This window comes from Dasypus novemcinctus, chromosome 6, assembly GCF_030445035.2.
Source record: "Dasypus novemcinctus isolate mDasNov1 chromosome 6, mDasNov1.1.hap2, whole genome shotgun sequence".
Classification (NCBI taxonomy): domain Eukaryota; kingdom Metazoa; phylum Chordata; class Mammalia; order Cingulata; family Dasypodidae; genus Dasypus; species Dasypus novemcinctus.
Genome location: NC_080678.1, coordinates 27,721,593 through 27,749,362, shown reverse-complemented (window position 1 = coordinate 27,749,362; position 27,770 = coordinate 27,721,593). Strand labels below are relative to the sequence as shown.

The 27,770-nt window shown below is 48.5% G+C and overlaps 1 protein-coding gene and 1 long non-coding RNA gene across 4 annotated transcripts; one reads left to right on the top strand and one right to left on the bottom strand.

The window, feature by feature from the left end:
- LOC111759102 (uncharacterized) lies at positions 1–15,733 on the bottom strand. Of its 3 annotated transcripts, XR_009186085.2 has the most exons (4): positions 15,354–15,733; positions 9,819–9,916; positions 5,966–6,214; positions 1–2,514 (listed from the first exon to the last, which is right to left on the bottom strand). It is a non-coding gene; the product is annotated as an uncharacterized lncRNA (long non-coding RNA). The 3 variants fall into 3 exon arrangements; XR_009186084.2 differs by lacking the exon at positions 15,354–15,733 and having other exon boundaries at positions 9,819–10,693; XR_002793187.3 differs by lacking the exon at positions 15,354–15,733 and having other exon boundaries at positions 6,013–6,214; positions 9,819–10,693.
- On the top strand, positions 14,541–27,770 carry DUSP5 (dual specificity phosphatase 5). Its single transcript, XM_004473252.5, has 4 exons — positions 14,541–15,117; positions 19,341–19,489; positions 23,247–23,466; positions 26,278–27,770. Exons 1-4 carry the CDS (start codon positions 14,739–14,741, stop codon positions 26,682–26,684), a joined length of 1,155 nt encoding a protein of 384 aa, XP_004473309.1. The 5' UTR covers positions 14,541–14,738; the 3' UTR covers positions 26,685–27,770.

The following is a 27,770-nucleotide window of genomic DNA, read 5'->3' as shown; positions in this document are numbered from 1 at the left end:
TTACTCCTTGAAGAAGTCCACTTTAATGACTGGAAATTACCTCTCTTCCACTTTCCAGCCCCTGAGGCGTGGCTGCCCTGAGGAAGCCAGGGAGGGCCAGAGGCTGGAACCCTGTCAAGGACTGCCTAGGATTTCCCTCCCTGGCTGTGACCTGGCCATCCTGCCAGCTAGTACGGGCATTAGGTTTAAGCCCTGTGGCCGAGAGTAAAAGGCAAAGTCCTTGCATGCCACAGGGCTCTTGGTGAGCTCCCTCCCCTCCCCCACGCCTCTAGCCCCACACTCTTGTCTCTCTGACATCATCTCCTGCAACTCCATCTCAAGCTCGTACTACTGATCTTTGGGGTCGGGCAGTTCTTTGTCGTGGGGACTGTCCTATGGAGTGGTAGGTTGCTTAGCAGCTTCCCTGGCCTCTACCTACTAGATATCCCCAAGGTAACGACAACCAAAAATGTCTCCAGACATTGCCACATGTCTGGCATAGGGGGCACTTACCACTATTCAGTATACTGCATGTCAATTATACTTAGTGTCTCCCTCCATTAGAATGTAAGCTGTCTGAAGATGAGATTGTCTGATATTTTCTTTTCTTTTGATCTGCTCTGTCCACTGCTGTATCCCTGGGCTTAGAATTGTGTCTGGCACACAATAGTCACTCCATAAATATCTGTTGAATGAATGAACGGATTTCTTCAAGCCTCAGCGGTTCCTGGGTTAAGACGGAAGACAAGACGGTCACTTCTCCAGCTAATCCGTGGTAGAACGTTGCTGTTGTTGTTGTTGTTTTGAGGGAGGAGCTCTAAGCTAAGCCTTCAGACAATTCCACCCTCCTACACCATGGTTTTCTTTAGTTCCCCTCTATGAGAATAGTGGGACATCAAATGGAGCCACGCTGGTCATCAACAAGCAGTCATTCCGCCATTCCCTTCTTCTCTCACATTTTTTTACACTTTTTATTTGGAAATAATTTTAAACTTACAGAAAAGTTACAAAAACAAAAACAATTCAGAGAACTCCAATATACTTCCTATCCAGATACCCTGATTTACCAACTTTTAACAATTTGTCACATTTGTTATTCCTTCCCTCCCTCCTTCCCTCCTTCTTTCCTTCCTTTTCTATATCTACCTTCTAAATATTTGAGAGCAGGCTGCATATATCATGCTTCTTGAACACTTAAGTTATTAGTGTATCTCCTAATAAATAAGGATATCCACTTATGTAACCACATTAAATACAGTTATCAAGTTCAAGATATTTAACATTGATATAAAGCATACAGTCTAATTCAAACTTTTTCAAATGTCCCAATAATGTCCTTTAGGGCATGTCCTTCTCCACTACTAGATCCAGTCCAGGATCATGGATTGCATTTTTTTAAAAACATTTTTTATTGTCTTTTTTTTTTAAGATACATAAATCACACAAAATGTTATATTAAAAAATATGAGCTTCCCATATACCCCTCACTTCCACTTCTCCCACAACAACCTCTTTCATCACTGTGGCACATGCATTGCATTTAATGAATACATTTTGGAGCACTGCTACACAGCATGGATTATAGTTTACATTGTACTTTACACTCTCTCCCCGTCCATTCAGTTAGTTATAGCAGGATATATAATGTCCCGCATCTGTCCCTGCAGTATCATTCAGGAAAATCCAAATTCCAAAAATGCCCCCATATCACACCTCTTCTTCCCTCTCTCTGCCCTCAGCAACTCCAGTGGTCACTGTCTCCACATCAATGATAAAATTTCTTCCATTGCTAGAGTCACAATAATTCTACAGTAGAATACCAGTAAGTTCACTCTAATCCATATTTTATTTCTCCATCCTGAGGACACTGGGATGGCGATGTCTACTGCACCTCTAAATCGAGAGGGGGCTTAGATCCCACATGGCTAATGGATGGGATTCTCCTGCTTGCAGCTGTAGAATCTCCCGGTTCCCTGGTTTGGTGTTTGACCATTCTCACCTCCCTGTTAGCTGACCTGCATAAGTCCAATGTATTGGAGAGCAGATGTTGCAATAGATTGCATTTAATTGTCATTGTTTCTTAGTCTCTCTCTCTTTTAAAATTTCCTATTTCAGCTACTTCTAAGCATACAATTCAGTGGGAGTGATCATACTCACAATTTGTACTACCATCATCACCATTTATTACCAAAACGTTTCTATCACTCCAAAGAGAAGCTACGTAACCATTATGTATTAACTCCACATTTCCCTTTCCTTACCACTGGTAAGTTATTTCATATAAGTGGAATTACACACTATTTTCCCTCTTGTGTCTGGCTTATTTCACTCGACACAGTATCTTCAAGGTTCATCCATGTTCTAGCATGTATCAGCACTTCATTCTATTTTATGGCTGAATAATATTCCATTGTATGTGTATGCCACATTTTGCTCATTCATTCATCCGTTGATTCTCACATTTCTTTTTATGGCTGTATGTACCATAGGCATGATTATGGAGCCTCATGAAACCCATATCCTTTGGTGGGGAGCCTATGTTTAGAGAGAGAGAGATAGTAAAAGAGAGATAGAGATATACTTAAATATCTACATATATATTTCTTTTTTGTTATAAAAGTAATAATAACAGCTCGCATTTTCTGAGTGCTTACTGAGAGCCAGGCATTGTGCTAACTGCTCTGGGAATTGCCTTGTTTAATCTTCCAAACAACCCTGTGAGGCTGGGATTATTACTGTCATCCCACTTTCACAGATAAGGCAGAAGAGCTGCGGTATCCGGTCCAGAGACATACATTCTGAGTTTGAATCCAAAGTCCCCCTAGCCCTAACCCCACAGTAACTGCCTTTCTCAAAAGATGTGCTCATTCTCAGAATGTCAAACATTAGGAAAAGTAAACAGAGAGAGCCCGTCACACTCCTCAAAAGGAACTACGGACAGCTGGTAACACTTTTATGTGTGTACTTGCAGAATTTATCTGTATACGTACAAACACATATACCCATATAGTTAAGGGTTTGGGGCTTTTTCCTATATAAGCAGTGCCAGACCTTTTGTTCCACTTAGATTTTGCACTCCTGAATAACAGGTGCTGGGCCAGACCTTCACACCTCACTAAGCTGATGCCTCCTCTCTTGGGAGCTTTAGGCCGATGTCCTGGCTGCTCGGGCTAAGGATGGTGAGATGGGGAACATAATGCACCAGACAGAACACAGCTGGATAGATCTAGACTCTTGCTCAGGAGCTGCCTTTGGAAGGGGTGGTGTTGTTCGTTGTTATTTTCTAGCATAGCATCTCGTTGACTGAGAAATGACTGGGCTTTCCTGCATGGATCAGAGGCTCTCAAAGGAAAGCTTTCCTGGCAGCCCCACAGAACCACTTGGAGACTGGACTCTTCAAGAGCCAGGGGGTTTCCATTCTTAGGATCCACAAGAGGGGTCTCCATCAATTCCAGTCCTTTATTTCCCCATAAAAGAACCAACGGCAGCCCAGGGCCCTGACAAAATTGGCTGCGAACCACATAGCAGGTGTAAGGAATTGGCTGAAATTCTGTTTTCAAACTAGATTTGCTAGAAAAGACCCTCAGGGAAGTTGATGGAATTGACTGAAGCAGAGTCACTTCTACATCCTGGTGCCCCAGAGGCACTGGAATAACTGACTTCCTGGAGAGGATCTGCCCACAGTTAAACAGAATTAGGCTGCATGTCAATATGAATCAACGGCAGGGGACACTCGTCTTTAACTTCCCCACAAAGAGAAAAGTGCTAGACCTGCCATGTGTGTCTGGGGGGTTTGGCGTTTGCAGGCTGATACCAGCAACCAGAGACACCAGAGACACTGCTCCTTCAAACAGACCTGCTGGCCTAAGCCATGGTCAAGGACCATCCTTGAATCTAAAGTGCCTGATTAAATCCCTCTGTCTTCAATCTGTCAAAGCCACACGTATAGCTTCTTATAAGTACCGTTTTCCCCCCAGTGTTATTATTTTCTGTTAAAAACAAACAGACAAAGCTCTGCCCAAAGGGGTGTAAACAAGTATACTTCATGCAGGGTTGATTATATCAGTGAAAAATTAGAACCTTTCAAAATGTCCTTCAATAGGAGACCCAGGTAAATAAATAGTGTCAGATCCATAGAGTAGTACAGTCTGGGCCCCCCCAAAAGAATAAAGGGCGTCCAAAGATGGTAAGGTCACTGAGACCCACAGGTAAGTGGGGAAAAGCAAGTCGCAGAATGATAAGCACAATACTGAAAATGACGAAAGGATACAGAAAGAATATCACAAGTTCACAAGGTAAAATGGTTGTTAGTATTTGACATATTTCCCGCAAGGCTCTTTGTTGGACGTGGTCACGTTGTATGAGGTGGTGGTCGTCAGGGTGCTGGCTTTGAAATGGGACCAGGGTTCGAATCCCAGCTCTTCTTCCCCTACCTGGGTGAGCCTCAATCTCCAAATATATTACCTGGAAATAATTCCATCTTCTCAGGTTGTTGCACAGATCATTAAATGAGAGCAAATATGAAAGCACTAAGCCTGGTGCCTAGGATATAACTCTCAGTAAGTAACAACTGTCATTATCTGTAATCTGACATTTCACTTAATATTTTAACATAATTGATTTTTGACCTTATTAGGAGTCTCTAAAAACATCACATTTAATGGTGCTGAGTATACCAGTTTCTTAGCCATTTCTTTATGAGATATGTATCACTGCTTCCATCTTTCCCTGCTTATGAACAGTTTTGTGAATGCTGTTGTGAATATAGCTTTACCTCAACCATACTTTGGAGGTGTTCTTTGAGAGAATTTCCTGGGAGTGGAATTACTAGGTCAAAGGATAAGAAACACTTTTAAGACTTAATGTACATATTCTCCGATGGCACAGAGCGGGTGTTATTATATTTCCCACTCCCAGCCCCCTGCCTCCTCACCATTCCCAGCACCGCCCTGTGCCCCATGGGAGGGGGGTGTCTTCTCATAGTCCCTGGAAACGACCTGGCTGCCTGGCACTGCCGATGCTTCCTCCCACGCATCTCCTTCAGCTGCAGAGCCGTCCCCCCCCCCTCTGCCTGAGTAAGTCCTTCCTGGTCTTCAAGGGCTGTCCCTTTCCCTGGCCCTACGCGGCCACTCAGCCCCCCAGCCATCTCGCCCTCCTCTGAACTGACCCAGCCCACTGAATCTGCAACCCAAACCCAGCCTGACTGTCCGGCCCTGCGTCCCTTCCGTGATTTGGTCTGTGGGTCACAACCAGACCGCAGGCCCCCTGAGGACAGGAAGTAGGTCTTGGGCTTCTTTTCCTTCCTTATGCAGCCCAGGGCTGAGAGGTAGAGTGCTAAGACCTGAGGCCCCATTCCAAAATGGTTTACCAGGGCCAGGCTGGGGATGTGGCTGCAGGGGCCTCACAAGCTGGCTCCTTGGTCAAGGGGAGAGAGGGAGGTATAAATAATCAGTGTAACCAGGACAGGGACTTTGACACAAATTCAAAACAGGGAGGGGTCAGCTCACCCTGATGGGTATTGCTCCAGGGGTGATAATTCCGTAAAGTCTAGCTCTGTGACCCTGAGCAAGTCACCTAACCTCTTGGAACCTGGGTGCTCCCATCTGCACAAACCCTCTTCCCTGGGGATGCAATGAGGTTATATGAGATAGTTAAGTGAACTCACTCAGCCAGAGGCATACAACAGCTGCTGCTCAGTACGTGTTTGCACATGTTTGCTCACGATAAGGGCTCAGTGTGGACTTGTGCCTTATCTCTGGGCCTGCACTGGGAGGCAGTTGGGGCTGAGGGACTCAGGCAGCTCGGCGGGCCTGTTACACCATTTGGGGGCTAGGCTTGCTATGAGCCCATTCCTTCCACCGAGGGGCAAGTTTCTCTAAAGGTCTGGCCACCTGGTTTCAAGTCCAGAATCTGAACTGATGTGCAGAATGGTTGGAATCTGGCAGGTATGACATACATACAGGAAGCGAGTTCTCTTGTGAATCACCTTTGCCTCTAGTGTGGTGAAACAGTGGGATGGAATGTCAAAAATACCTCCTTTTACATCCCTTTTCTGGGCAGACTCACTCCTGTTCAGGCTGCAAATTATCCCACTCCGACAGGCACAACTTCAGGAATGGAGGCGACTGCAGGTGATGTCACAGGACGCTTGAGGAATGCCAAGGGCACCCGGCTGGGATCACCAGTTATTCACCCTTCCCACTGGTGAGGCGGGATCAGAGAAAACCCATCGTCCCTGAAACAGATGCAGCTCAAGGTTATGGCCAAGGTCAAGCCTGTTTGGTGTCTTTGGGTGATGGGAGTGGATCAAGGGTTACCATCCTCAGATTTCAGCAATTTAAAGCTGCGAGGCTTCTCAGCCACCATCTAATTCAACCCCTGCCTTTTGTGGAGGGAGAAACCAAGGTTCAGAAAGCTCGAGATGCTTGTCCAAGCTCACACAGCTGTGACCTGAGTTGTAAAGCTCGGACATGAACCCAGATCTCCTGACTCCTGGTATGCTGCCCTTTCCAAGACCCCACAGGTACGCTGTGTCCCATAATCCTCCACCTCTCAACAACCCCAGCCCCCACATACACACATGAGTTGCTACGTTATTATCAATCGAGCTACCACCTATTGGATAAGTGCTGGACATTAGCACCTAGACACTTAGGATGTATTGTCTGATTTAAGCCTTCCAACACTCCTAGGAGTTAAGGACTTTAATTCCTTGTACTCCAAGTGTGATCTGTGGACCAGCAGCGTCAGCATTACCTGGGAGCTGGTTGGAAATGCAGAATCTGGAGACCAGAACCAGAATCTGCATTTCAACAGCTTCCAGTGATTTGTATGTACATTTGAGAAGCTTTGCCATCAGGAACCCCACCCGGGAGAGGAAGGTAAATTGCCCAGGGTCCTACAGCAGGGCAAGCAGAGAGGCTCTAGTGGAGCCCTTGGGCAAAGCCCTTGCTCTGACTCTGGAGTTTTAGGAATGTTGTTCTCCTGACCGGGAAAGTAGGATTCCAGACCTCCAGGCAGAAAGGAGGTAGAGATGAAGAATATCCTGAGCACTTTATAAGGTACAAACCACCTCACGACTTTACTCAGGAAGAAACTGAAGCTCAGAAGAGTTAACCCATTTGTCCAAGGCTATACTGCTGGTCATTTCCAGACCCTGGCCCTGACCCTGGTCTCTGGTACTCCAGAACCCAATTCCTGTTCCCACAAGTGACGTGTGGCTTCCTTGGTGGCAGAAGAGGTGGCCTGTACTTTGTACACAGACGAAAGTATCCATTTGAATTGTCAAGTATTTAAGGGTAAATTTTTTCCCCTTTTAACAGGTCTCTGTAAAGTCAATTTGGGAAATAATAAAGGAGATGGTACTCAGATCTTGCAAAATCTCCAAGGGTGGGAAGAGACTGAATGAAGTCTGGGAAACGCCTCCAGACATCACACTGCCTCTATAGGAAGAGAGCGAGAAGACGGGAGAGGGAGAGAAGGAGCTACCCAGAGTTTACATAAATGGATGGGTGTTTTCTCCCTACAGCACTCCCACTCTCCTTGTCCCCAGGACCTCAGAATGGAACCAATACAAAGCTCATTCAAAGGCAAATGCTCTCCCTTAACAACAACAACAAAAAAGACCCTTAATAAAGTAAATACAAAGTTGCACCAGTCATTTATCTCCTAGGCAGGGATCTCTAGGGTGAAGTTGAAGAGAAGGACAAATATCCTCCTTCTAAATATCTCCCACACCAGCCCCCTTTCCGTAGCTTTCAAGGATGCCGTGGCACTATCCAGACCAGATTTGAACTGCAGAATAGGAACTGTTGCATGGGGGAGGCTGGAGCTGGAGGATAACATCTCGTTTCCATCCTCCAGGATCCTGTGTCCCTCAACTGAAGGTGAAGAACTGCATTTCTTTGCTTTCAAACATTTCCTCTGTTCCCTTTCATCCTTTCTCTAACCATGTGCAGGGTCCTTAACAGCTACACTTTTTTTGCATAACCTTAGCACTTTGATTAAATGGGCATTCTCTGCTGGGCCCTGTTTCACTCTGAGGAACCACAAGTAAAGAGTTCTGATGAAGAAACAAAAGTGTCTTCCTAAGAGTCTGGAAAACAGGTACGGTAAATGGCAAGGACTGTTATCTTAGAAAAGAGAAGGTGGGAAAGGAACATGGTCACCCTCTTCAAATATTTCAGAGATAGTGTAGGCTTACACTGTATTTCTCCAGACCTGGGAGCAAAAGACAGAAAAAAAAGGGTAGTCTCTTTCAGCTGTGTGACCTTGGTCAACTGTAAAATGGGGACAATAGTGCTTATGTCATAGGGTGGTTGTAAGGCTTAAGTGAAGTTCTTAGGACATATGTAGCATCTCATAAAATCCCAGAATAGAGAGGCGGACTTGGCCCAGTGGTTAGGGCGTCCGTCTACCACATGGGAGGTCCGCGGTTCAAACCTTGGGCCTCCTTGACCCGTGTGGAGCTGGCCCATGTGCAGTGCTGATGCGCACAAGGAGTGCCCTGCCACGCACGGGTGTCCCTGCATAGGGGAGCCCCACGCACAAGGAGTGCGCCCCATCAGGAGAGCTGCCCAGTGCAAAAGAAAGTGCAGCCTGCCCAGGAATGGTGTTACACACACGGACAGCTGACACACAAGATGACACAACAAAAAGAAACACAGATTCCCGTGCCGCTGACAACAACAGAAGCGGACAAAAAGAACACACAGCGAATGGACACAGATAACAGACAACTGGGGTGGGGAAGGGGAAAGAAATAAAATAAATCTTAAAAAAAAAAAAAAATCCCAGAATATACTTGTTTCCTTTTTTGGCCTCACTCAAAAATGTGTCATGAGGCAATAAGCTCTCTATCTGGAAATTTTCAAGCAGGTAGCAATATAATTCCTTACTGCCTAGAGTCTGTGCTTTGATGCTGCCTGTGATTTTTCATAAAGAGAAACACTGGCTGGCATGAAGCCCTCGCCATGCTCCAGGCATACAAAGAAGTGCTTTGCGTAGATACTTGATTTAATCTTCTCATCAGCCCTATGAGCCACCTACTATTGTTATCCCCATTTTTTTTCAGATAGAGAATTGTGGCTCAAAGTGGTGAAGAAACTTGCCCAAGGTCATACAATCATTAAGTTGCAGATGATGGACTTGAACCTCAAGTTGTCAGACTCTAAAGTCCCTGTTCTTACAACTCGAGCAGTTAGTTCTCAAATCTAAACAACCCTACTGGGTGCACCTGCCCTACCACTTCACTGATCACTCTCATCTCCAAACTTCAGCCTTCACTATCAGAACTACCCAACTGAGTACTTGCTATAGAGCCATTAACGGCTTCTTGTCTCTTCTACTTTGCTCTAAGTGGATTGGGGGATGTTTACTCGTTAAATATCCCTTGCACTCAGTATGTTTTCAGAAGAACAAGCTCATAGGCTTCTTTAATTCTTTCTTTGTCAGTTGAATTAGATAGTTGATAAATCTGTCTTCCCTGTCCCCTACCCCCACTGATATTTCCGGTACCATCGGAAAACTGTTTTTTCTTGGCTGGAACAAATACTACATACAGCCTGTTCAACTAGCTAATATTTACTGAGTTCTTAATATGCACCTGGCACTGTTCGAAGTACTTTATATGTATTAACTCATTGACTCTGGACAGTAACCCATGAGCTAAGACCTACTTTTACCTCCATTTTACCAATGAGGAAAATGAATGTACCAGTGCATCAGTATTTAACCAAATAAATGAGTGAATGCTTTGCTGATGGATAATATTTTTAGCAACAACCACACAAATATCTCAAGCAAATACAGCTTATGGACATTATGTCATTGTCACTCACCATTAGCAGATGGGCACTGATGGTCCTCTTTTATAGAGGAGGAAACCACAGCTCCAAGGGGGTGATTCTCAGTAGTCACACAGCAAGTGCTGTCCATGCTTTACATAGAAAAGACACTCTATAAATATTGGTAAATGAATAAAAACTAGTAATGGCAGAGACTGGATATTGAATTCCTTTATCCAAGATGGGTGGAGGGCAAGTCTGAGCTCCAGACCTGGGAACACCCTTGATTTAGGATCTTAAGCAGGAGAAGGCAGAGCTCTTAAAAAAAAAAAGAAAAGAAAAATAAAGCATCACTTTTCCTTCTCTGCATTTTCCACATTTTCAGCAATGAGCATGCACTACTTTCATAACCAGAAACAAACAAGTAAATAAACTAACTGAGGGGGCAAAATGCATACTACTGAGAGGTCTGAGGCTGCCAGAGGGCTCCTTGAGCCAGCTTTGGGATTGCTCTGTGCCCCTGCCCCGGCATTTGCAGGCACTCTGATCCATTCCCAGAGGTCACCTGGCTTCAGCTGCTCTCTCAAAGGTTTATAGGCTGGGGGAGGCTTGGCAGGGTTCAGGAGGGGGGGGGGCGGGGTAGCGGGGGAAGCAGGGCTGGGAAAGAATCCCAGAAGCTCCTGACTGAGGTGGAGATTAGCTGAGGCAGAAACCTGAGACCCCAGGCTCCTGTCAGGTCCCTGAACTCCCTGAAATTGTGAGCAGAATGCCGTGTGCTGTTTTCCAAGGAAAGGGCCCACAGCTTTTTAAAAAGGGGCTCTCGTGACCTTCCAAAGGGTAAGCATCCCAGATTACAAGAAAAACCAGGGCATGAGGCTTAAGAGAACTGGTCAAATGAGGGACACTGCTTCCCCTCTGTGAGAATAACCATGCCCACCTCCACCTCCACCACCACCACCACCACCACCACGTCCACCACCTCTACTACCACTTCCACCACCACCTCCACCACCACCTCTACCACCTCTACTACCACTTCCACCACCACCTCCACCACCTCTACTACCACTTCCACCACCACCACCACCTCTACTACCACCTCCACCACCACCTCCATCACCACTACCTCCACTACCTCCACCACCTCTACTACCACCTCCACCACCACCTCCACCACCACCACCACCTCTACTACCACCTCCACCACCACCTCTACTACCAGCTCCATGACCACCACCACCACCTCCACCACCTCTACTACCACTTCCACCACTACCTCCACCACCACTACCTCCACCAACTCCACCACCTCTACTACCACCTCTACTACCACCTCCACCACCACCACCACCACAACCACTGGGTAGAGAATGACGAACAGAACAGGGTTCTGCTGCACAGACTTATAATATCATTTAAATTCTACTTTTTCTCCCTCCACTCCCATTCTAAAGCAGTATGGGTGGGAGTGTGGGAAGGAGGCATGATTATTTCCCATCTTTGAAGCCTCTTCTTCTTTCTAGACCTGTGGCCAATGACCTCCAGTTCCTGCTCCTGTGGACTGACCTCTTACAGCCCCCTTCTTGCCTCCTCCCAGTGTCTAAGACCTGATTTATGCTGTTGCCAACTGTCTCCTAAAAAGCAGGCTGCTTGCTCTCAGTAAGATTTAAATTCCACTCCACCAACATTTATTGAGGTGTTGTGAGGAAGACACAGATAGTCAGATAAGGCCCCTGACTGCGGCCTGGGAGCCTACAGGCTAATGGGAGGACAGATAACACTCTCGTGACAGGCTGGGGGGAGGGGGAAACTGAACAAAGAGATGGTGAGAAGCCTCAGGAGGGCTGAGAAATTAAGGGGTGGCTTCTTGGATGTGCAACTGTAGTTCTGGAGCTGGCATATGCAGGTGGAGCAAGATTTCTATACAAAGAAATGGGGGAGGTTCTCAAGTCCTGTAAAAGGGGTGGAGGCAGCAAAAGGCTTATAAAGTTTTAGGAAACAGACAGCTTGGTGACTGGACCTGGGAGTATGGGGGGTGGGGAGGAGGAAGGGAGAAAAAGGTTAGAGGTGGGTTAGGGCCAATTGGCTATCAGGAGGCTCTTCATGTTCCACAAAGGAATTTGGATTTTATCAGAGAGTGAGTAGGTGTCATTGAAGGTTTTGGAGCAGAGCAGGTGGTCTCCACCATCAGAACTATGTTTAGGAAGATTGCATTGTTAGAGAAGAGAGAGGGCTTGGAGACTGGGAAACAGGGTGCTCCCACAGATCCCAATGGGGGAGTAACTACAGCCAGATAATCTGTGGGGGCCCAGTGCAAAAAGAAAATGCAGGATCCCTTGTCAAAAAATATTGCAAATTTTAAGATAGTGACAGCAGAGCAATAAACCAAGCGCGGGACCCTCTGTATGTCCATGAAGCCTACACGGCCAAGGACTGGAAAGTACAGGTCAGAAGAGAAATCTGGAAGGTAGAGTCCCGGGACGTGGTTACCTATGGACAAGGGAAGGAAAGGGGCAATCCAGCTGTCGGGACCCTCCGGCTTGCCAGGCCCCTGCCGCTTCCAGGGCACCCCCTTGGGTTGCCCAGAGCCACTCTTACTCCCTTCTCCTTCCTTCTTCCTACTGCTGCCCTCCCAGTATTCCCACAGGGGTCTTCCCTAACGGCACACCACCACTCACCCAGTCCCTGCCCCCCCAACCCCCGCTGGCTCTGCGGGAGCACCCTGTTTCCCAGTCACCTCCCCATCCCATCCCTTCCGGCAATTTACTTCCTAAATGTTTCTCCTATCTCTGTCTTCATTGCTGCTATCACTGCCAAGTTCCGGCAGGCCCTTATCAGCCCTGGCCTGGCCTCCCATCCATCTCCCTACCGAGACTCCTGTGTGGTCCCCACCTCCACCTTCACATAACCACCCCCCACACCGCTACCCCAGCGACCTACCCAAATGCTAACCTGACCGTGTCACTGAAGTTAGAGTTCCAAGGGGGGTGAATCTGGCCGGAGGATAAACTCTGAATGCCTTAAGTGGCACAGGACGCCCTCCGTCACCTGCCCCTGCTTATTATTCTAATAAATGTCTGAAGTGCCTCAGCCTCCCACACGCCTCCGGCGCATAACACGCTGTGTGCGTGTGTGTTAACTCTGAGCAGTTTCCTTTCCCTGGAATTGCCCCGTCACCTCCTGGGATTAGCAAGCCTCAATTTATTCTGTGCTCTCCTCAGCTCTCATCTCCTCTGGGAAGGCTTTTCTAGCCTGGCAGTCATGTCCCGGCCCCCACACTTGCACATACACACTAAACGCTCTCTGGGACTGACTAAAGGACCTTAAAGAGGCCTTTGACTGGGCCAGGCTTCCCCTCTGGTCTGGGAGCAGCTGGAGCAGGGAGCGAGTTTTGCTCTTTGGGGTCACCAGCACCCAACACAGAGCCGATGTGGCTGCCCCATGCACACGTGTGGCTCCAGGCGGAATGGCTTGTGGGGGAAGGGGGGTGATCAGAACAAAGAACACATCGGAGGAGGGGCAGTGGGTCACAGGGAAGCCTGGCACAGAGAACCCAAAAGGCACAGGAAAGGACAGCAGCCTTGAGTGAGTGCAGATAATTTGGTTTCTCCTTCCTTCTAAAAGCCTCACTATCTCCTGTCAGTTGTAAGGACGCCGCTCTCTAGGAGAGGCAGGCTGTTTTCCATCCAGCATGGCCCCCACCCATCCTCCCCAGGCTAAGAATAAAATGGTTGACAGTGAGCTTGGGGCAGGGAAGTGTTTTTATCTTTCCATCACTCAGTGAACAGGAGCTAGCACAGCCCTGGTATGAAGAATGGTGTCCAGTTCCCCAAGAATGGATGTGGGAAGTCCAAAACTGCTGGGGAGGGGTGGAGGCTGGTAGCCTGGGATTATACTTGATCCACAGATAATCCCCCAAATCCAGAAGCCACCTGGACGGCAGTTGGTTGGACTGTGCTCCTTGGGGGGATGCGTGTTGATGCTGCTGCTGATTTCACAACGGGTTTTCCGGCTTTCAGAAAACAGCTCCTCAAAATTCTATTTATTAGTCTAATTATTGGAGAGTGATAGAGAAAAAGGACTGTCAATCCTTTGAGAGCAGTATCCATTTGGGGAGATTAATTTCTGGCTCTTCTTTCCCCGTTTTTATTTCTTGGAACTTTAGATATTGAAACGTTCAAACATAAAGAAAAGTGGAGGAAAAACTATAATGAGTCCCCAGGGTCTCAGCCCCCGGTTTCAACAGTCACCAGCACACGCTCAATCTCGAGTCATCTATACCCAACCCTTGAAGCAGATCCCAGGCATCAGCTCATGTCACACGTGGGGATTTCGGTAGGCACCAGAAGCCTTTTCCATTCATGGGGGGCAGCGTTCGGCTCCACAAGCCAAGCCTAGCACAGCGCCTAGCACGCACCCCAACCAACGTCCGTGAAACCGAAAACCCGCTAACGCGGCGCCGGCCCTGCCTCCTCCGCTTCCTCCGCTTCCCGCACGGCGTGGGCCACCTCGGCATTCCTGGAGACCCCACGGGTAGTCCGGGGTGATGCACGAATGAGTCCCTCCACGCCACGCAACCGACAGCCCTAGGAGGCGCCTTCTACTTCCTCCCTCCCGCGCTGACTAACGCCCCGCGCGCCCGCCCCGCTCTCCCCGCCCTCGGTGGGCGTGGTCCCCGGCGGAGGGGCGGGGAAATACCCATATTTGGCCTTATATGGGCAGTCACGTCACGGGCCGCACTCATTCACATAAAACGCTGCGCTGCCTGCGGAATCCCCGGCTTCTGGGGCGCCGAGTCGCCGGGTCGGACGCGGAGCGTGCGGGGCGGGAAAGAGGGGCTGAGCGGCCGCGCCGGCGCTAGGCTCTGTGGCCGGCCGCAGCCCCCCAAGGCTGCCATCCCGCGCCTCGCCCGCGGGCACCCTGGCCGTGGGCACCTGCGGGGCGCGCGGCGCGGGGCCGCTGGGCGGCGGCGGCATGAAGGTCACGTCGCTCGACGGGCGCCAGCTGCGCAAGATGCTCCGCAAGGAGGCGGCGGCGCGCTGCGTGGTGCTCGACTGCCGGCCCTACCTGGCCTTCGCCGCCTCGAGCGTGCGCGGCTCGCTCAACGTGAACCTCAACTCGGTGGTGCTGCGGCGGGCCCGCGGCGGCGCGGTGTCGGCGCGCTACGTGCTGCCCGACGAGGCGGCGCGCGCGCGGCTGCTGCAGGAGGGCGGCGGCGGCGTGGCGGCCGTGGTGGTGCTCGACCAGGGCAGCCGCCACTGGCAGAAGCTGCGCGAGGAGAGCGCCGCGCGCGTCGTGCTCACCTCGCTGCTCGCCTGCCTGCCGGCCGGTCCGCGGGTCTACTTCCTCAAAGGTGAGCACGCCGGGCCCTGGGGTCCCCTGCCGATGCGGGCCGCCCCCACCACCCACCCCTGGTGCCCGGAAAGGCTCCGCTCGCCCGGGAGTTCACCGTGACGTACGCGAGGTGCGAGCGCACGCAAATAAATGTCGGCGCCCAGGGCTGCCCCCTCTCCGCGTTCCTCGAAAGCGCCCGGCAGCCTCTCCGGAGCCAGGCTGGGGGGGTGGGTATGCGCCTGGGGCGCTTCCTACCGGTTTGGGGGCTGTCGGCTCCTGCTGCTCCCCGGCGCGGGCTCTGGCGCTCCTGCTGGGGACAAGACTCCCGCCTTCCTGAAAGACAGACCTGAAGGGAGGGATTAGCAGGTCGCGACCCTTCCCCACCTCCTCCTGGAGCGTGGCGCCTTGGTGTCCCCTTCCTTCCCGCCCAGACAATTACAGTATGTTACACTGTGTTTTAATCGACCTCGCTTGCCTTTTTGACCCCGGCGAGTCCCTCCCCCTTCCTTTCCTTTTTATTTTATTGCTTTTTATTGTTTTCCTCCGGCCCTCTCTTCTCCCCTCCCAGGCTTTTCTCAGGCCCAATTCTAAGCCGGCAGCCCTCCCACCTTTTTCACCACCTTCCGCCGCCCTCCCCCCACCCCTGAAGCCACGCAGCCAGTCGTCGTGACCTTTCACGGGGCCTGCCCATTTCACCTACGAGGGAGATGACTTTGGCTTCCGGTGGTGGGTGGGTGATTGACTCTCAAACTGGCGCGGCATTGATTTCCGGGTCGCTTCCTTTGACTGCTCCCACCTCGTATTTGAGGCCTTAATAATCTCAGGTGTATGGGCATCTTGTCCGGGGTGCACAGATGAGGGTTCAGCAGCGGTGGCACCCCGGAGGGGTCCCAGCCCTGATCACACACCTTGGGATGTGACACTGGTGGGGGAGCAGAACTGGTTGGAAGAAAAGCCCTTGCCAAGTCTGTGCTTCAGAACACAGGTGCAGTGAACTGGGAGTTAAGGCCCTGTTTTAAAAGCCATGCAACTTGGGGAATTTCACACTCCAGACCCGGAGATTCCGGGGGAGGCAGCACGTGGGCAGCTCCCACCTATTAGCACCTCTTGCTGACTGTCCGTCTTTGGTTCCTGTTAGGTAGATGATGGAGGTGGGAGGTGATAGCCTGCCTTCGGGCTGAGAGAGATGGCCTACTCCATGCCCTGCGGAGGTTTTGCACCTGGCCTCTATTTCTTTCTCTTCCTGATGTGCTTTCTGTGTCTTGTCCTGAGCAGTGAGTACAGGAAAAGGTTCCACCTCCCCAAGAGGCTTGAAAGATGTGTTCCAGGAAGCCCCTCCTGGCTCTACATCTGCTTCCTACGCTGTTCCAAGGCGTCCATGCTGTCAGTGTAGAAGTTATTGCCACAGGAAGGCAGCTGTAGACTCACATCTCAGGAAAATTATGTCTACAGTGTTGTTGAAATGAAGCCTAAGTATACAGGTAAAATCTGAACAGCACAAAAGGCTCTAGTGAAAAGTGGGCCACTGGCTCACCCTAGACCCCAAATCACTGCCCCAGAACAACTGTCAACCATTTCATGTTCAACTTTAGATAAGTTCATTTTCTACAAGTATCTTACAGCAAATAAGAATACTTGCATATATTCCCTTTTCCAGCCTTTATCACTCGATTAGATCTTGGAGACTTCTCCACATTAGGACATATGTAATAAAAAGAAAAAAGAAAAATAAATAAAAAATTGAAAAAATAAAGGACAGACGTGTCCATTTCACATTTTAACCTGATGATGGCCATTAGGTCACTTCCAGCCTTGCTTTTTGAAGCAGTGTAGCAGATAGCCTTGTCTATATGCTCTTCCATGTACTGTCTTTCAGTAAAATCATGAGACTTGCTGGGTCAGAGGTTGCAGGCATTTTACAGATTGGCAGAAATGGCTTGATCCCTTGTAGCACTGCTAAACTTCGAAATCGCTGCCAAAGAAAAATTTTATTTCCTTAGCTAACTCAGGTCCTGATAGGAGTTTGAGTTTTATTAATCCAGGGGCATCTCAGATCCTGAGAGAGACAGCACCCTTAACCCTTCCCTTAATCTACCCCTTCTGCCCAAATATCCCACTAAAATGAGAGGTTGATGGTCAGATGAAGTTATCAGTCCATATCGTTGTATAGCGTCTGAGTACTGTTCCCCTGGGCATGAGGCAGTGATTGAAAGCAGAATCACTCTGAAGAGGGGTGACGCAGCCATAAGAATGGCCGTTGCTTTTGCAACTCAAGTGAGGCACGGGAGAGGAATGTTCTGTCTCTCCACACCGCTGATGAGAGTGGGTGAAAGACAGAGACCGTCTAATCGGGTGGACTCCTCCTGACCCCAGCCTGCAGAGGCAGGGCCCTGTTTATCTGTCTCTGGGCTACACTGAGACTCTTTGTCTGCCTGTGGCATTTCGTCACAGGCAGGATCCAGCCCACCCCACCGGTACCTCCTGTCTGTCCTCCTAACAGCCAACTCTTAAGTGGTCTATTTAAAGCCAAGAGCTGGGCCACCTGAAGGCTTCTCTTTCCCAAGCCTCATTCTGAAGCTTTGGAGGGCCTGGACCCCTCTTGCATCAGATTCCCATCCCAAAGCACTCAGTTTGTCACCTAGAACCCAAAATGTTGAGGCTTGGGCACGGGAAGTGCCTGGGTGGTTAGGTTAACTGTCTCGGGGCACCTCTTCTGAAGAAGCCGTGGGTCCATGTAGGTCTGCTGCCTGCTTCCTAGGAGGGAAGACGGCTGGGGGCTGTTGGGGGAATCTGAGAAGCTAGGCCTCACACAGCCCTTCTCTGCCTCCCACCCCCACCCGGCATGGCCCCCGTTGTCATGACTGGGAACGTGGTCACTGCGGAGGGCCAGAAGCTCATCCAGGAGGGTGCAGTAGGCTATTTGCCGAAGTGACCACAGGAAAGATTTGGGTGTACTAAGTGGGGTGGGGGCAGTTCCAGAGAGCTGAGAGGAAGCAGTGATGGCAAGATGACTCATTTTAGGAATTGGCTGCAGCTTCTGAGAGGGAGCCGGAGACTGCCGGGTAATCCATTAACCCTTTGTCGGCTGCAGGGGTTTTAAAAAGCCAGCATGTGTTCCACTGAGGAGCAGTTCAAACACCAGGCGACAGAAAGAGGTACATTTTGGAGAATACGAGGTCTCAGAATGTTTATTTAATTGATGGTTTAACACCGAGTGAATTCTCTGGCCAGAAAAAAATGAAAGTGGGTTTTCTGGAGGCTCTTGGAAGTGCGGTTGCTTTGGTTGGAAGCAAAGGGATTCCCCAGGCAAAGCTGGTCTGTTCACCCACTAGTCCGTGGCATTCCAGGGGTTCTGAATCTTCTCTTTAATTTGGCTCTTTTTCACTGTGAAGGCTTGTTTGTATATGCACATTGCTGTGACTTGGTCAGAGAGTAGTTTATCCCTTAAGTGGCCAGTTTGAAGAAGTTAAATATAATGTTAAGGATTCTTACAGAGTCATGCCTACCAGTAGTTGACTTATGATTTGGAGTGTGAGGGAAAATATCAGGAGAAGATAATAAAAAAAGATAGAAAGTTTAGGTGGGAGCTAAGAATTAAGTTCCACAAGTCCCCATTCCTTCAGTTTGGTTCAGAAGGTAATTAACTCGATCGATTACGCTAAATTGGACCTATTGAAAGGATTGTCAGCCGTGGTTCTTAGTACCTTGGGAGTGAGAAGAGGCAAGGCTGTGTTATTGCTCTGTGTTTAAACTTCATTTTAGCCCGCATTTCCTTGTGAATGGAGACAGTTCCACCTGTAATCCTGCTCAGAGCTGATGGACTAGGGAAAAAGTGACCAGTTTTAGAGTCTCTTTTCACAATTAATGAAATTCTCCATAATCACATCTTCATTTTAGGTGAACAAGAGAGAAAATTGCTTTTGTTTTCTGGAGGGATTTGGTTAATATTTGCCAGATGTCAGATATCTCCTTTCACATTTTAAGTTGCTTCTGGTAGACACAAAAAGTTAATCATTGCCTCTCTGTCCTATAGCTTTTTAGATGTGTGTGTGTGTTTTTGGAGGAGCCCCATTTCTCTTTTAAACTGTTAGTTGGATTTCCTGGGGGAAAAAAAGTCATCAGAAATCTATTAGCATATTTTTTACTGTTCCACACTCTGGGTATTGGTTAAGTGGGTATTTTCTGACAGCCAGAGAAATCAATGCTTACACCTGTTGCCCTTTTTTTTTTTTTTTTTGGTAGGAGGATATGAGACCTTCTACTCGGAATATCCTGAGTGTTGTGTGGATGTAAAACCCATTTCACAAGAGAAGATTGAAACTGAGAGAGCCCTCATCGGCCAATGTGGGAAACCAATGCTAAACATCAGCTACAAGCCGGCTTATGATCAGGTGCGTGGTGTAGAAATGGTATTGGGCACGGAAGTGGTGTCCTGGGCCCCTGTCCGTCCTTCACCGGCACCCTAACTCTTCTTTCTCTCACCACTCAGCACTGCTGTTGGCAGAATCCTCTAGTTGTAGAAAGCTTCTGTTGCTTGCCAACTTGAGCTTCCATCCAAGAGTAAATGGGCTTCTTTCCAGCCAACAAGTTGACAAGAGCAAACAAGCCACAGAATGCTTGACGGCTTCTGGAGAAAAGGGGAAGTGAAAGATACGTTATTATTAGCTGTTTTGGGACGTCCAGAGAAGCCTCAGAATATTGGATTAGGTTTCCCTGAAAATGCTTCAGAGCTGAGTTTCATGCTTCCTGTGTTGCTTTCCTCTGTAGTTGTTCATGCTCTGCAGTTTCTGCAGACCAGCCCTGTACCTGTCAAGGCACGTCGTGTTGGTATTTTTAACTGACACAGGATGGGGAAATGGAGAAACTACTGTTTAGATGGCTGAGCAGCCTCCTCTAAGGGCTTCTGATGCTTATAATGCCATAAATTCTGGACCCAGAGGGGATTAGGAGACACTGAGGATTTCATGTTTCTATAAATATGCGTAAGTGTTGTTTTTCCTTCAAAAAACTGTATGTCGGGGAGCAGATATAGCTCAAGTGATTGAGCGCCTGCTTCCCATGTATGAGGTCCTGGGTTCAATCCCCTGTACCTCCAAAAAAAAAAACAAAACAAAACCTGTATGTTGTGACAGGAACAGTCAAGTGGAAAGCTCAGTAGTCAGGGGTTTATCTAGTATGATGCAGGGAGATGAGGAAAAAGCAGGTAAGAACCCAGATCAGCAGGAACCAGAGATCAAAACCAACCTTCCTGTTTTGCAGAGGAAAAAATTTTGTATCGTGGCTAGTGAGATGATTAATTGTGAAGATTCCCTCGGTTGGTCTACAGCCACAGAAGGCCCAGAGCCCTCCTTTTAACTCCGGTTGTGGTTCTCTTCAAGACCTTCTATTGTCCACCTGGTCCTCTTTCAGAAGAGGGTCTTTCTAGGCACCTGACTTACTGGGAGGAGCTTTACAAACTTTTCCCACAAGATAAGAAAGTATCCCAGTCATAAGAAAGAAACCTAGACACTGCCTAAAATGCCAGCCACCTGCCATGAGCAGAACTCTGTCCCTGGGGATAAACTTCCCAGGAAAGTCACGTGACCTCAAACAGGATCCTTGGTCAGGAAGCCTGTTTGTTTGGCAAGGTACCAGCGTTATTGTTGTATTTGTTTTCCTTTATTAAAAATATTCACAGTCTAGAATGCACACTCAGCTTTCAAGCTACGGGCATCTGGCCTAGCTGGATTTCTCTTCTGGTTTGTTTGGGTTGTGTTTTTCCCAGTTTCTGTGAAAGTGAAAGAGAAACGAGAATTGGCAGGGTGTTGTGAAAGCACAGCAGACCTTTGGCCAAGCAAAGTTTGGGGAGGCCCTGATGTGTCTGAAGATTCATCTGGGGAACTCCTCCCCAGCACTGCTTTGTAGAAGCGTTTTGCATTGAGGGAAGCCAGGCGAGTCGCGTTAATCTTTTGGTCTCTCAGGGCCTTTGGCTTCTTCTTCTTCAGTTTAAGCAGGAGATTCAGAAAGGGAAAGAAACAGTTTCAGGGGTATATTGGGCCAAGCTCCAGAAGAAATTGGATGGGCTCCCGGGCCTGGTGTGCCAGAGTTTTCCAGGCACTGAAGAGGAGAGACGTTGATGCAGTTAGCTAAGCCCTTCCTTTGAGCGCAAGGCTCTTGGCGCCCTTTGGTTGGCATCCATCACTGGTCTGTGGCTGCATGGACTGCAAGACCTGGATCTCCTGTTCCTTTTCCAGAGAACCTTGCACCACTTCTGCTGTTTCCCTGGGTTCCTAACTCGTGCGGAGCAAGGCCCCTGTAGTGGGGTTCAGCTTAGGCCAGGACCAGACCTGCTGCGATTAATTGGCCTCAGTGTCTTTCTCAGGGAGAAAAAGCCATGTTCTGTGTTGTCTGTCCTTCAGCTTATGGATAATAGTAGCAGCAATGTAATGTGCCAGACTTTAATGCGTCTATTATCCCATTCACTCCTTACAGTTATCCTGAGAGGGCGGGTATTCCTAATCCCATTTTACAGATAAAGGTTCAGGGCATAGAGAAGCTGCCCAAAGTCATAACAGCTGGGATGACTTGACCAGGAACCACCCTGTCTGCTGTCCAAGCCCAGGTTCTTAACCACTGGACTGCATTGCTGCCTGGGAAGGCTGCCTTGTATGCATGGAAGCTTGGGAGTTATTGGAGAAGGGACGTAATGGAAATTTATCTTAAGAGGCAGGGAGCGAATTTTTTCCCATTCTCTCTTTACTTAAAACATTGCTTTCTCATAACAATCACCATTTTGAAATTGAGGTAGATGAGTCCTCAGAGCTCATGCTAAGCAATAAGATTTGAGTTCGAATCCAAACTTTACCATTGACTACCTCTGACTTGAGGCCCCTCTGGGCATCAAATACCCAATTGTAAAATGGAGATGATGTCACCTACCTTGTAGGTTTGTTGTGAAATTGATGCTATGTGAAGCCATCTAAAGTGTTGAGCCCACAGTTGGAGCTGCAAAGGAAAATACTGGTTGCGTTAACATTTTTCTGGAAAGAAAGAGCAAACATCACATGCAGGGTAAATTGGGAATATCCTGCTGCTGCCCCTCATCACATGCCCCTTCCTTATTATGGGCCTGGCAGAGGACTCCGAGTTTTCCATTCCGTTCTTACTCCAGGACAGGAAATAGAAACACGGGAAGCAGATGGATGGAATGGGCAAGCTTCCCAAAGAAACAGCAACTGTCCCCCAGCCCAGTGATTCCCTCTCAATCTCAAGGGAAGCCCATTGTTCCCGCCTTCACTGGCTTTGCTTTCTGCCTTAAAACCCTGTAAATTCTGATTGCCAGAGTCCGGCTAGCAGTTCTTTTTAGCTTTGCCTCAGGGTAGATGGTCTCTGGTTCTCCCTTAATCTACATCCTCTTTAACTAGAAACCTGGTGTGTGGGTGGCCTCCCAAAAGGGAACCGGATATAAGCTTCTCACACCAGTACCCTCAGCCCCCGTATGAAGAAGGTCAGGAATGGGGAAGCCCTCTGCCTGTTGCCTAACAACTGTTTTTTATCTGAGGGTTCTGGGTAGATGGTGGTTATTTTTAGTTCTGAGTATCTTTTTTCCATTCTTTTTTTCTTTTTCTTGAGGGAAGGGGGTACATTTTCACATCCCCAACGTCTGGATCCATCTTAGGACCAACAGTGTTCTAGGTTTGATGAAATACAGTATGTAAAATGCCAGGCCTGGAAAGGAGGGAGCTCAGCTGATTGAGCCCTCCTCTACAGACAAAAAACAGAGGCTGGCCCAAGGTTAAAGGACTTGCCCTCCTCCTCTGGGCAGATAGAACTTCAGCTGGGGTCTCTTCAATTCCTCCCATACTGCCTCTCATCCTTGTGAGCACAGGAAGGCTGCTGGCATTTCCTTCCTCCTTGATATGTGCAAGAAAATGAAAATCTTTGCTGTCACTGAGTCACGAGGTGGTAATGCAGGGTAGAGAGTTTGCCAGGATGGAGGCTCTACCCACACCCCTTGGGTAGAAATGCCCTGGCTCTGAACTCTCTCTACCTGGAATCCCAAAAGGGAACCTCCCACGTTAAGAAACAAATAGGTCAGGGTTGTTTTCTTCTCCCAAAACGAGCAGGCTAATCCAATATTTCCTGCTTGTGCTTTGCCTCTGCTTACAGGGTGGCCCAGTTGAAATTCTTCCCTTCCTGTACCTTGGAAGTGCCTACCACGCATCCAAGTGCGAATTCCTCGCCAATCTGCACATCACGGCCCTGCTGAATGTCTCACGGCGGGCGTCTGAGGCCTGCACGACCCACCTACACTACAAATGGATCCCCGTAGAAGACAGCCACACGGCCGACATCAGCTCCCACTTTCAAGAAGCAATAGACTTCATTGGTAGGTTCAGCCGGTTCCCCTTCAGTTATTTAGTGGGAGCCCCGTATGGGGCAAATGTCCTCAGTTTTTGATGTACTCATGGGGGCTCCCTTTATTTACCAAGAAGAGAAGTGTTTTGTACATGCATTCACCAAGAGTTAGAGCCAAGCAGGGCTGCAGCCTCCAAGAAGGCGGAGAGGAGGATTTGAGTTGCTATTAATAGGAGCTTTAATTTGCAAGATAAATGGATTAATATAATTTTATGGCAATGCTCACTGCCGCTTTTGTTATTGTTTCTAGCTGGGCGGGACTCAGAAAGTGTGTCCGCACGTAATACTCCATATGAGGGAAGCAGTGGGGGGACAAAGAACCACCCTAACTGTGCTTCTACGTAGGTTGGAATATTTTTAGAAACAAACAGAAGGATTGAGAGAGCACTATGTCCGCACTGAGCCCCAAGGGCCCGGCAGCTTTCCAGGGTGTTTGGCAAATTTGTTTTGCATTTCTAGCTAATTTTGGATTACTGAGAGCACTTGCCTCAAGCTCAGGCTTTATGTGTGGAGAAGTTGGTGTATTTTGCATACTTTCTGCAGTCCTCTGAGGCAGTTATCCTTTACTCTGTTTAACAGGTCCAAACCCAAGGTCTTGTTTTCAGACCTCTCTGCCTAGAAAGGACTTTGGACCTTGGAGTTTCCAGCTACTGTGTTGACTCAGTTGTTCTTCCATTTGACATCTTTTCTTTTCCCTGTTCTTTGGATCAGGCTGGGTTGTGTTTTTTTTCCTGTCTCAAATTTGTAAACGCCACTCCCCAACTTCATGATTGGTCCTGGGCCTCCCTCGCCAGAGCCCGTCTTTCTCTTCTCTTCAACATGCTTGGTTGGTGAAACCGAGACATGATTTTCCTGTATCTTGTTCTGAGGGATGGTCAAGGGGGAAGGGCAGGTGATTGGCAGAGCAGCATTTATAGTATAGGTAGCAATTAAAGGGCCCCCTTCAGCCATGTGGTGGGCTCTCTGCCACTCAACAGGAAACCCTGATGAGAAACTCACCAGAGGCAAAAGGCAGAGCCTGTTTTCCTCATCACCTGAGCCTTAAGGCTGGATGGTTCCTTTGGAGTCCTTGGGAAGCAGCCAAAATGATGGGTTCAGGGTGGGAAACCCTTGACTTGTTCTCCCAGTCCTGGGAAATGCTTTGCCCTTCTCAGCCTGTTATTTAATTACCTAGATAGCTGCTTAATGAGGTCATTAAACCCGCCCCCATCCATTTCTCAGAACCTGCCCTCTCCATCCTGTGTATGTATGTGTCTGTGTTTTGTGTCCACAACTTCCCAAACCCACCGTGTTTTGAAAGCACAAGATGCTTTTCCCCAGACCCTTGCCCTGCTGATAGAAGGAAGCCCTGGGCGACTTCTGTAGTCAGTGTGCTGAGCCATGCACTCTGACCCCTTCTGACAGAAGAGGGCCACCTGGAATGGCAAGCCCCTGAGGTTTAGAGTGTTCCAGAGGCAATGCAACCTAGAACCTTTGCTTTTCTGATGTGACACTGGGTCAGTTAAAAGCTAGAGTGCAGAAGAGGCCAACTGAGAACAAAGGAAAACAGGAGCTACAACCCTGTAATCCTAGGAGCTCAGGGTCTCCCCTTTGAACTAGTTTACAAAGGTTTTTTCTCTTGAGTCAGAGACTAAATTGGGGGCACCTCTAATCATTTGCTCCCGTGTATCCTTTGAGGTTTTGGTTCAGAAGGGGAAACTCCAGGGCTCATCTCTACCCCTCAGAAATCTTTATCTTTTAAATCTTACAGATTCATTTGCAAACTTTTTGAACTTGGAGAGGGGAATACTGACTTTTAAAAAAATATTTTTGCATACTGTGGCCTTACCTAGTGCCAGCTACATCCTGTGATGTCATTGTTTCCTTATGAGCAAAAGAAGGAATCGGAAAGACTGTATTTTTTGTGGTTTTATTTGATATATATACACACACACACACACACAACTTTTTACCCTTTCCCGTTTTTAAAAATCACTTGGTCCTCAGCAATTCTTGCTCTTTTTCAGGAGGAGTCAAACAGGAAAGGAGAGTGCCCCTCCCCCCATATTAACCCTAACGAGTGCCCTTTGTCATATTAAGCCTGAAGAGTCCTAACTGATGGTGGTAGCTTTATAGTCATGATTCCCATTGTTGTGCACAATATAGTTGCAAAAGCCATTCATATTCTTCATCTAGTAACCATCACTTAGCCAGGGCTATAATTAGAGGGTGTGTGTGCACTATGTTTGATGGGAGGTGAGCCAAGCAATCCCACCTTGGCACAGCCAGACAGGGTACCCAGGGAGGCCAGAAGGCCTCTACCAGGATGGAGACTAGCATCATTAGACTCAGACTGAGAGGCAGGAATTGCTTATCCACTGTCTTTGAGCCTGGAACCCTCTCCTCAGAAAACTATACATACCCAATAAAACGTTGCATGCAGGATTTTCCAATGCCTCTTGAAGCCCATCTATGGAACCCAAGTTACAATGGCATCCCCAGGAAGGAATTTCTCCAAGTCTAGTGCCTCCAGTGGCAGAAGTGCGACTTACAAGGGTCCTGAGGAAGAGGGAAGCATCTCTAAGGATGATGAAGGTCTTCCATGGGGACAGACATCAGTGGGACCTCCAAAGTTCTGTTCTTACCAGTGGGAATTAAAAACTAGCAGATTAGTGTGGGACTGCAGCTTTTGAGTGAGCACAAGTGTTTAACAGCTAGGTTACTTGAGTGCTTGCTTCTTGTGTTTTGGCTTTTCCTTTGAATTCCATCCCAACTTACTCCCACCCTCTTGTCTTCCTTCCAGACTGTGTCAGGGAAAAGGGAGGCAAGATCCTGGTCCACTGCGAGGCCGGGATCTCTCGCTCACCCACCATCTGCATGGCTTACCTCATGAAGACCAACCAATTCCGCCTGAAGGAGGCCTTCGAGTACATCAAGCAGAGGAGGAGTGTGATCTCACCGAATTTTGGCTTCATGGGCCAGCTCCTGCAGTATGAATCTGAGATCCTGCCCTCCACACCCAAACCCCAGGCTTCCTCCTGCCAAGGGGAGGCAGCAGGCTCTTCATTTCTAGACCATTTGCAGACACTGAGCCCTGATGTGCAGGGTTCCTTCTGCACATTCCCTACCTCAGCACTGGCGCCTGTACCCACCCACTCAGCCATCCCAGAGCTCAGCAGGAGCCCTGTGGCCACGGCCATGTCCCGCTGAAGTGGGGAGGGGGAGCCAGCCCAGCCCCAAGAGCAACTGTGATTCTCTTTTTTAAACTCATGGACATTTCATACCTGTGCAATACTGAAGACCTCACTCGCTCTATCACACGGCTCCCGTGGGATAGTGAGTGGTCACCAGGCTTGCAAATGAACTTCATACTGACCTCGGGGACAGGTGTTCGGGACTGAAGGAAGGCCAAGCCATTATGCGAGCACAGCCTGTGCTGACTACTGTACTTCCAGAACCCCAGCCCTCTCAGGACTGCTCCGTCCTCGCACCTCAAAGTTCGCCTTTTCATTTCAAGCGCAAGGCAATAAATACCTGCAGCAACAAGACAAAATGCAGTTGCTGGACCAGGAGAAAAGGCCCTTACAAAGCCAATTCATTTTGAAGGAAGCACAATTACCACCTTCTGTTTTGAACTTTGGCAGTCTCGGTATCTGCCTTGCTTCAGGGCAAAAGCTGACCACCATCTAGTCAGGAAAGCAACCTTACTGGGTTTGTAAGGGACAGGATCCTTATGCTGGTTTGAACCCTGAAGTGTTTTTGAGATTCCCTCTTGGGTCCAGTGGAGGCAGTTGGTTGAAGTAGCAAGACATTGACTCTTCCTGGTTTCTCTTAAACTGTGGGTTATTCCCTGACTTTGGACTTTGGCATGATTCTTATTCATACTTGAACCTCTCTCGATGAAACTCCTGTGTCATTTGGAAACAGTACTCCAGAATGCAGGCCAAAAGTCGCCCCTTGGCGACGATGACAGTGGCTGCCAGGAGAAAGGGTACCTGCTGTGTAGCCTGGGTGAGTGGTAGTGAAAACAGCCACCTCCACTTGCTGGCTGTCCTTACTTGTGTTTTGTCTCTTGTGACCCTCATTTTCTTCCCTGCCCCTAGGGGTCGTCTTCAAGCTACTGACTTCTAGGTTTGCAGATTTTGCATTGTGGTACTACTACTTTTTTTGCCTATAGATAATTTCTCCAGGGGAAATGGAAATTATTTCCTAAAACCCATGTTAATGTGAAGGAAAGTGGTATGTTACTGGTTGTTGTTTTTTTATAGTGCAAAATAAAAATTATAAAAAGAAAAA